The 10,000-nt window shown below is 50.0% G+C and overlaps 1 protein-coding gene across 1 annotated transcript in view; it reads left to right on the top strand.

Moving 5' to 3' along the window:
• The first annotated feature begins 831 nt into the window (after positions 1–831).
• The window catches only part of LOC125039908 (glucose-6-phosphate 1-dehydrogenase-like), a 21,818-nt gene continuing 12,649 nt past the window's right edge, over positions 832–10,000 (top strand). Inside the window, 2 exon segments of the mRNA XM_047634278.1 lie at positions 832–1,668; positions 9,328–9,547. Of these exon segments, the coding sequence (XP_047490234.1) occupies positions 998–1,668; positions 9,328–9,547 (891 nt within the window). The 5' untranslated portion in view covers positions 832–997.

Here is a 10,000-nt window from a genome sequence, read left to right as displayed (position 1 = left end):
GAATTTCACATCTTTTGACAGCGGCTTTTGCCTCTTCCTCAGTCCTCCGTGCATGTTTTCTATTTTTTCCTTCATCATCATCATCATCAAGTGTGCAAGGGCAAACCACCACATGGTGATGTCATGCTAGCTCTTTGCAATTTTACCTGCAACTTGTAATCTCCACTTTAGTACGCTCTGCACAGGCCGAATGACGGTGGCCTTCTAACTTTCATTTTGGCTGATTACCATTTTGGCTTCGATTCGTACATGTTTCCAGATCGTATTATTCACGTATTAATGATTTACATGGCGCTTCCTCGGTCTTTTTCGTGATTATTTACTCGCAGAAACAAGATATCGATGGAAGTAACGGCTGCTATCATTGGCGAAACGTTCGAGAAATTTAAATACGAGGGAGATTTTTAGCTTAAGTATAGCTTCGTCGCCAATGTCCGTGGTCTTTAATGGGTGGGTGCATTCCTCATTACAGCGACAGACATCTTTCTTGGCCAAAGAGCGACATATTGCGGTGATTTTGTTGCCTGGCAGAACTCCAAAGTCGTGAGATTCAGGCGCTGCGTCAAAGTCGTGACCATTAGCTAGCGCTGCAGCTGGAAATTCTTGCCATCAATCCCTAGATTTTAATTTCTCTTTTAACTTTATACGATCATTATTAAGCGTATGGGAAATAAATTCATACCAGAACTTTCGACAAAGAAATTGTATGCAGAGCGAAGGGTTGTCATATCGTTAAAATATCGAGTGAAATGTTTCCTCGGAAAGTGAAAGGAAAAACCCTCCTTGGCAGTCGTGCGCCAGCTGATAGCAAGGCCTCCTCAATGGACTGGAATGTTTGACAGACGTATTTTCGAGGCGGCGCAGTGAACGTTGCTTGCCGTGTCCTCTTGTCAAACTGGGTAACACGTGTCTTGTAGGAGGCGTAGTGTCGGCTGATCAGGGAAGCCTTGTAAGTGTCGATAGGAAGAGCGAGGACCCGAGTGCCGGCAGCGCCACCATGTCACGCCCGGTCGTTACGAAAACCGAATCTCAGGGAGCGGAGGAGATGCTGTCCCTCCTCCGGCAGAGTCTCCGGTCGTGCAAGACGCCCGGAGAGACCAATTTCGAGGGCTCGGCGCCGCACATCTTCGTGGTGCTGGGCGCGTCGGGCGACCTGGCCAAGAAGAAGATCTACCCGACGCTGTGGTGGCTGTTCCGCGACCGCCTCGTGCCGGAGAACACCATCTTCGTGGGCTACGCGCGGTCGGGGCTGACGGTGGCGGAGCTGAAGGAGAAGTGCCAGCAGTACATGAAGGTGAAGGATTGCGAGCAGGAGCGCTACGAGGAATTCTGGCGCGTGAACCACTACGTGCGGGGCTCGTACGACACCCGCCGGGACTTCGAGCTGCTGGACCAGGAGATGCAGAAGGTGGGCACCGCCAGGGCCAACCGCATCTTCTACCTGGCGCTGCCGCCGTCCGTGTTCGACGTGGTGACCACCAACCTGAAGGCGTGCTGCATGGCCAGCCAGGGGTGGACGCGCGTGATCATAGAGAAGCCGTTCGGAAAGGACTCGGAGTCGTCGGCCAAGCTGTCGAACCACCTGGCGGCGCTGTTCAAGGAGGAGGAGCTGTACCGCATCGACCACTACCTCGGCAAGGAGATGGTGCAGAACCTCATGACGCTCAGGTGAGGCGGATGGACTGCCTGCCAGTCTTCTGCTCGTTGTTAACTTTCCTTTCAATCTCTGGCCCTCATAACAAATACTCCCAGGGGCCTGGCACCGGACGTGCGGCACTCTATCTCCTTTCTATCTCCCTTTCTATCTCCCTTTCTATCTCCCTTTCTATCTCCTTTCTATCTCCCTTTCTATCTCCTTTCTATCTCCCTTTCTATCTCCCTTTCTATCTCCCGTTCTATCTCCCGTTCTATCTCCCGTTCTATCTCCCGTTCTATCTCCCGTTCTATCTCCCGTTCTATCTCCCGTTCTATCTCCCGTTCTATCTCCCGTTCTATCTCCCGTTCTATCTCCCGTTCTATCTCCCGTTCTATCTCCCGTTCTATCTCCCGTTCTATCTCCCGTTCTATCTCCCGTTCTATCTCCCGTTCTATCTCCCGTTCTATCTCCCGTTCTATCTCCCGTTCTATCTCCCGTTCTATCTCCCGTTCTATCTCCCGTTCTATCTCCCGTTCTATCTCCCGTTCTATCTCCCGTTCTATCTCCCTTTCTATCTCCCTTTCTATCTCCTTTCTATCTCCCTTTCTATCTCCCGTTCTATCTCCCGTTCTATCTCCCGTTCTATCTCCCGTTCTATCTCCCGTTCTATCTCCCGTTCTATCTCCCGTTCTATCTCCCGTTCTATCTCCCGTTCTATCTCCCGTTCTATCTCCCGTTCTATCTCCCGTTCTATCTCCCGTTCTATCTCCCGTTCTATCTCCCGTTCTATCTCCCGTTCTATCTCCCGTTCTATCTCCCGTTCTATCTCCCGTTCTATCTCCCGTTCTATCTCCCGTTCTATCTCCCGTTCTATCTCCCGTTCTATCTCCCGTTCTATCTCCCGTTCTATCTCCCGTTCTATCTCCCGTTCTATCTCCCGTTCTATCTCCCGTTCTATCTCCCGTTCTATCTCCCGTTCTATCTCCCGTTCTATCTCCCGTTCTATCTCCCGTTCTATCTCCCGTTCTATCTCCCGTTCTATCTCCCGTTCTATCTCCCGTTCTATCTCCCGTTCTATCTCCCGTTCTATCTCCCGTTCTATCTCCCGTTCTATCTCCCGTTCTATCTCCCGTTCTATCTCCCGTTCTATCTCCCGTTCTATCTCCCGTTCTATCTCCCGTTCTATCTCCCGTTCTATCTCCCGTTCTATCTCCCGTTCTATCTCCCGTTCTATCTCCCGTTCTATCTCCCGTTCTATCTCCCGTTCTATCTCCCGTTCTATCTCCCGTTCTATCTCCCGTTCTATCTCCCGTTCTATCTCCCGTTCTATCTCCCGTTCTATCTCCCGTTCTATCTCCCGTTCTATCTCCCGTTCTATCTCCCGTTCTATCTCCCGTTCTATCTCCCGTTCTATCTCCCGTTCTATCTCCCGTTCTATCTCCCGTTCTATCTCCCGTTCTATCTCCCGTTCTATCTCCCGTTCTATCTCCCGTTCTATCTCCCGTTCTATCTCCCTTTCTATCTCCTTTCTATCTCCTTTCTATCTCCCTTTCTATCTCCCTTTCTATCTCCCTTTCTATCTCCCTTTCTATCTCCCTTTCTATCTCCCGTTCTATCTCCCGTTCTATCTCCCGTTCTATCTCCCGTTCTATCTCCCGTTCTATCTCCCGTTCTATCTCCCGTTCTATCTCCCGTTCTATCTCCCGTTCTATCTCCCGTTCTATCTCCCGTTCTATCTCCCGTTCTATCTCCCTTTCTATCTCCTTTCTATCTCCCTTTCTCTCTCCCTTTCTCTCTCCCTTTCTCTCTCCCTTTCTCTCTCCCTTTCTCTCTCCCTTTCTCTCTCCCTTTCTCTCTCCCTTTCTCTCTCCCTTTCTCTCTCCCTTTCTCTCTCCCTTTCTCTCTCCCTTTCTCTCTCCCTTTCTCTCTCCCTTTCTCTCTCCCTTTCTCTCTCCCTTTCTCTCTCCCTTTCTCTCTCCCTTTCTCTCTCCCTTTCTCTCTCCCTTTCTCTCTCCCTTTCTCTCTCCCTTTCTCTCTCCCTTTCTCTCTCCCTTTCTCTCTCCCTTTCTCTCTCCCTTTCTCTCTCCCTTTCTCTCTCCCTTTCTCTCTCCCTTTCTCTCTCCCTTTCTATCTCCCTTTCTCTCTCCTTTCTATCTCCCTTTCTATCTCCCTTTCTATCTCCCTTTCTATCTCCCGTTCTATCTCCCGTTCTATCTCCCGTTCTATCTCCCGTTCTATCTCCCGTTCTATCTCCCGTTCTATCTCCCGTTCTATCTCCCGTTCTATCTCCCGTTCTATCTCCCGTTCTATCTCCCGTTCTATCTCCCGTTCTATCTCCCGTTCTATCTCCCTTTCTATCTCCCTTTCTATCTCCTTTCTATCTCCCTTTCTATCTCCCGTTCTATCTCCCGTTCTATCTCCCGTTCTATCTCCCGTTCTATCTCCCGTTCTATCTCCCTTTCTATCTCCCTTTCTATCTCCTTTCTATCTCCCTTTCTATCTCCCTTTCTATCTCCCTTTCTATCTCCCGTTCTATCTCCCGTTCTATCTCCCTTTCTATCTCCTTTCTATCTCCCTTTCTATCTCCCTTTCTATCTCCCTTTCTATCTCCCTTTCTATCTCCCTTTCTATCTCCCTTTCTATCTCCCTTTCTATCTCCCTTTCTATCTCCCTTTCTATCTCCCTTTCTATCTCCCTTTCTATCTCCCTTTCTATCTCCCTTTCTATCTCCTTTCTATCTCCCTTTCTATCTCCCTTTCTATCTCCTTTCTATCTCCCTTTCTATCTCCCTTTCTATCTCCCTTTCTATCTCCCTTTCTATCTCCTTTCTATCTCCCGTTCTATCTCCCGTTCTATCTCCCGTTCTATCTCCCGTTCTATCTCCCGTTCTATCTCCCGTTCTATCTCCCGTTCTATCTCCCGTTCTATCTCCCGTTCTATCTCCCGTTCTATCTCCCGTTCTATCTCCCGTTCTATCTCCCGTTCTATCTCCCGTTCTATCTCCCGTTCTATCTCCCGTTCTATCTCCCGTTCTATCTCCCGTTCTATCTCCCGTTCTATCTCCCGTTCTATCTCCCGTTCTATCTCCCGTTCTATCTCCCGTTCTATCTCCCGTTCTATCTCCCGTTCTATCTCCCGTTCTATCTCCCGTTCTATCTCCCGTTCTATCTCCCGTTCTATCTCCCGTTCTATCTCCCGTTCTATCTCCCGTTCTATCTCCCGTTCTATCTCCCGTTCTATCTCCCGTTCTATCTCCCGTTCTATCTCCCGTTCTATCTCCCGTTCTATCTCCCGTTCTATCTCCCGTTCTATCTCCCGTTCTATCTCCCGTTCTATCTCCCGTTCTATCTCCCGTTCTATCTCCCGTTCTATCTCCCGTTCTATCTCCCGTTCTATCTCCCGTTCTATCTCCCGTTCTATCTCCCGTTCTATCTCCCGTTCTATCTCCCGTTCTATCTCCCGTTCTATCTCCCGTTCTATCTCCCGTTCTATCTCCCGTTCTATCTCCCGTTCTATCTCCCGTTCTATCTCCCGTTCTATCTCCCGTTCTATCTCCCGTTCTATCTCCCTTTCTATCTCCCTTTCTATCTCCCTTTCTATCTCCCGTTCTATCTCCCGTTCTATCTCCCGTTCTATCTCCCGTTCTATCTCCCGTTCTATCTCCCGTTCTATCTCCCTTTCTATCTCCCTTTCTCTCTCCCTTTCTCTCTCCCTTTCTCTCTCCCTTTCTCTCTCCCTTTCTCTCTCCCTTTCTATCTCCCTTTCTCTCTCCCTTTCTCTCTCCCTTTCTCTCTCCCTTTCTCTCTCCCTTTCTATCTCCCGTTCTATCTCCCGTTCTATCTCCCGTTCTATCTCCCGTTCTATCTCCCGTTCTATCTCCCGTTCTATCTCCCGTTCTATCTCCCGTTCTATCTCCCGTTCTATCTCCCGTTCTATCTCCCGTTCTATCTCCCGTTCTATCTCCCGTTCTATCTCCCGTTCTATCTCCCGTTCTATCTCCCGTTCTATCTCCCGTTCTATCTCCCGTTCTATCTCCCGTTCTATCTCCCGTTCTATCTCCCGTTCTATCTCCCGTTCTATCTCCCGTTCTATCTCCCGTTCTATCTCCCGTTCTATCTCCCGTTCTATCTCCCGTTCTATCTCCCTTTCTCTCTCCCTTTCTCTCTCCCTTTCTCTCTCCCTTTCTCTCTCCCTTTCTCTCTCCCTTTCTCTCTCCCTTTCTATCTCCCGTTCTATCTCCCGTTCTATCTCCCGTTCTATCTCCCGTTCTATCTCCCGTTCTATCTCCCGTTCTATCTCCCGTTCTATCTCCCGTTCTATCTCCCGTTCTATCTCCCGTTCTATCTCCCGTTCTATCTCCCGTTCTATCTCCCGTTCTATCTCCCGTTCTATCTCCCGTTCTATCTCCCGTTCTATCTCCCGTTCTATCTCCCGTTCTATCTCCCGTTCTATCTCCCGTTCTATCTCCCGTTCTATCTCCCGTTCTATCTCCCGTTCTATCTCCCGTTCTATCTCCCGTTCTATCTCCCGTTCTATCTCCCGTTCTATCTCCCGTTCTATCTCCCTTTCTATCTCCTTTCTATCTCCCTTTCTCTCTCCCTTTCTCTCTCCCTTTCTCTCTCCCTTTCTATCTCCCTTTCTATCTCCCTTTCTATCTCCTTTCTATCTCCCTTTCTATCTCCTTTCTATCTCCCTTTCTCTCTCCCTTTCTCTCTCCCTTTCTCTCTCCCTTTCTCTCTCCCTTTCTCTCTCCCTTTCTATCTCCCTTTCTATCTCCTTTCTATCTCCCTTTCTATCTCCCTTTCTATCTCCTTTCTATCTCCCTTTCTATCTCCCGTTCTATCTCCTTTCTATCTCCCTTTCTATCTCCCGTTCTATCTCCTTTCTATCTCCCTTTCTATCTCCTTTCTATCTCCCTTTATATCTCCCTTATATCTTCTTTCTCTCTCCCTTTCTCTCTCCCTTTCTCTCTCCCTTTCTATCTCCTTTCTATCTCCCTTTCTCTCTCCCTCTCCCTCTCCCTCTCCCTCTCCCTCTCCCTCTCCCTCTCCCTCTCCCTCTCCCTCTCCCTCTCCCTCTCCCTCTCCTCTCCCTCTCCCTCTCCTCTCCCTCTCCCTCTCCCTCTCCTCTCCCTCTCCCTCTCCTCTCCCTCTCCCTCTCCCTCTCCTCTCCCTCTCCCTCTCCCTCTCCCTTTCTTTCTTGTCTTTCATACACACATAGATGCGCACATAGATGCTCACATAGATGCGCACATAGATACGCACATATATACGCACATAGATGCGCACATAGATGCGCACATAGATGCGCACATATATGCACACATAGATACACACATAGATGCGCACATAGATACGCACGCACGCACGCACACACACACACACACACACAACACACACACACACACACACACACACACACACACACACACACACACACACACACACACCAAACACACAAACAAACAAACATATCTTTCAATTATTATAAGTCTCTGTCAGTGACTTTTCCGCCCGTTGACGAGATAGCACTGAATGTCAGAGGGCCCTGCGGTGTCTGGAGAGCCCCACGCGACTCGAATTCGGCGCCGGCGGGAGCGAGGGGGCGTGGCCGAAGGGGCGTGGCCGAAGGGGTGTGGCCGTAGGAAGTGCTCGTGACGTCATGTCGCTCGATGACGTCACGAGACTCGATCGCAAGGTTTATGTTTACATTAGTGCTATGGTAATTTAAGTGAATAATTGTCTAGTTTTGTTACGAGTCACGCTGATAATGTCTAAAGTAACAGGCTATGTACCCCCCCCCCCCCATGCACGCCGCGAGAAATCAAAAGAGAAAATGGAAGAAAAAAAAGAAAAGAAAGGAAAAGAAAACGAAAACGGAAACGAGAAGAGAAAACGAGAATTGGCGAGAACGGGCGAGACGCGACAGGGATTCGTGAGCCCGTTTGATCTCGACGAAAATATTCTGCCAATTGCTTTTAAAAGGTCGCTCTGTCGCTCTCTCAAGGTCGCAGGGCTCGTGCATTCGGCTCTCTGGCAACAAGCGCGCTGGGGATTCCCTTCGAGTGACTAGGAGGGGGAGGGGGGAGGGGGAGGGGGGAGACGTTTTTCTTGTATTTTCTTGTGGAATTCAGAAGCAGTGGGGATGGATTGGGGGGGGGTGAGGGGAGGGAGATAAGGATTAGAGAGAGAGAGAGAGAAAGAGAGACGAAGATTATATCCCTGTTTCTGTACGCACACGCACGTCCGCACGCAATCCTTCCTCCTCTCTTTCCCTCTCCCTTCCTCTCTCCCTTCCTTTCTCCCTTCATATCTCCCTTCCTCTCTCCCTTCATATCTCCCTTTCGATCTCCCTTTCGATCTCCCTTTCTATCTCCCTTTCTATCTCCCTTTCTATCTCCCTTTCTATCTCCCTTTCTATCTCCCTTTCTATCTCCCTTTATATCTTCCTTTATATCTCCCTTTATATCTCCCTTTATATCTTCTTTTCTCTCTCCCTTTCTCTCTCCCTTTCTCTCTCCCTCTCCCTCTCCCTCTCCCTCTCCCTCTCCCTCTCCCTCTCCCTCTCCCTCTCCTCTCCCTCTCCCTCTCCCTCTCCCTCTCCCTCTCCCTCTCCCTCTCCCTCTCCCTCTCTTTGTAAGCTTGATAGTCGTTTAACACCCATGATATAATTAGCAAGTTCAACAAGTTTAATAAAAAAATTATCTAATCTTGTATCGCCCGGGACAAACAGTGGGCATTGGCGTTTAACATACGGACATCTAGTGTAAAGCATATTAGCTGCAACAAACTAAGAGCTCTATGGATTATTCGAGAAACGCGAGTTGTAAGTAACAGATACGTAACAAAATGAGATTCCGAATTATTTTTTTGGAGAGAGAAAAAAAGTGTAAATGAGGGCATGAATATTCTTTTTTTTTTACGCCTGGTAAAGTGTTCGCGCAAACCTCGTTGTAATTGATCTTCGTATTTTTAAATATATGTAGAAGCGATGTGAATAAAATAGAGAGATATGACGTACGAGATGCTCAAAAACTGGAATATTGACCTTTTCCAGTCCCTCCCGCCCCCTCCCCCCTGCCTCGACCTAAATTCCCGCCTCCTTCCGTTCCCTCTCGTCCTTTTTCCCGTTCCGTCGCCAGGGGAACGGCGGAACGTATGGACAGCTGTTGTTAGTCATTTACGGGAGGATTAGCGATCAGCGACGGTCTTCACGCCAACGAGATAACGGAAAGGCAGAAGGCTCGCGGCGGACGATAAGCGTGCGGGTTCCGAGCGCGTGCTAGTGTGAGGACTCGTTTTGAGAGTCCTCACTGGACTCTCAAAGTCCTGTGACAGGCTGAGATCGAAATTAGCGATTGGGATTGGACTTAAGGTTAAGGTTGAAATTAAGATTAAGGTTAGGACTGAGATGGAGAATCTAGAATTGAAAATTGAGATTAGAGCATGAACTAATTGTACCCTCTCTCCCTCCCTCCTTCCCTCGCTCCCTCCCTTCCTTCCTTCCCTCCCTCCCTCCCTCCCTCCCTCCCTCCTCCCTCCCTCCCTCCCTCCCTCCCTCCCTCCTTCCTTCCACCCTCCCTCCCTCCCTCCCTCCCTCCCTCCCTCCCTCCCTCCCTCCTCCCTCCCTCCCTCCCTCCCTCCCTCCCTCCCTCCCTCCCTCCTTCCACCCTCCCTCCTTCCCCCTCGCAGATTCGGCAACCGCATCTTCGGGCCGACGTGGAACCGAGACAACATAGCGTCGGTGTTCATCTCGTTCAAGGAGCCCTTCGGCACTCAGGGGCGCGGCGGCTACTTCGACGAGTTCGGGATCATCCGCGACGTCATGCAGAACCACCTGCTGCAGATCCTGTGCCTGGTGGCCATGGAGAAGCCGTGCTCCACCTCCGCCGACGATATCCGCGACGAGAAGGTTGGTAGGGAGGATGGAAGGGAGGGAGGGAGGTGGATGAAGGAAAGGGAAGGGAGGGGAGGGAGGGAGGGAGGGAGGGAGGGAGGGAGGGAGGGAGGGAAGGGAAGGGAAGGGAAGGGAAGGGAAGGGAAGGGAAGGGAAGGGAAGGGAAGGGAAGGGAAGGGAAGGAGGGAAGGGAAGGAGGGAAGGGAGGGAGGGAGGTGGATGAAGGAAGGGATGGAGGGAAGGGAGGGAGGGAGGTGGATGAAGGAAGGAAGGGAGGGAGGGAGGTGGATGAAGGGAAGGTGGAATAAAATTTCAATGAAGTGTACAGTATCCTAGAAAACGTGTTTAGTGGCTGATATCAGTTGAGCTTTATGATAACAAAGATGAAGAGTGATACTGATGGAGAGTGTGATTGTATGAGTGCTTTTAGCGGGAACGAGAGAGAGAGTGAAGGTGCGGTTACACAAG

Source organism: Penaeus chinensis, chromosome 28 (assembly GCF_019202785.1).
Source record: "Penaeus chinensis breed Huanghai No. 1 chromosome 28, ASM1920278v2, whole genome shotgun sequence".
NCBI lineage: Eukaryota > Metazoa > Arthropoda > Malacostraca > Decapoda > Penaeidae > Penaeus > Penaeus chinensis.
The sequence above is the reverse complement of the archived record's forward strand: the minus strand, read 5'-3'. Positions and strand labels throughout refer to the sequence as shown.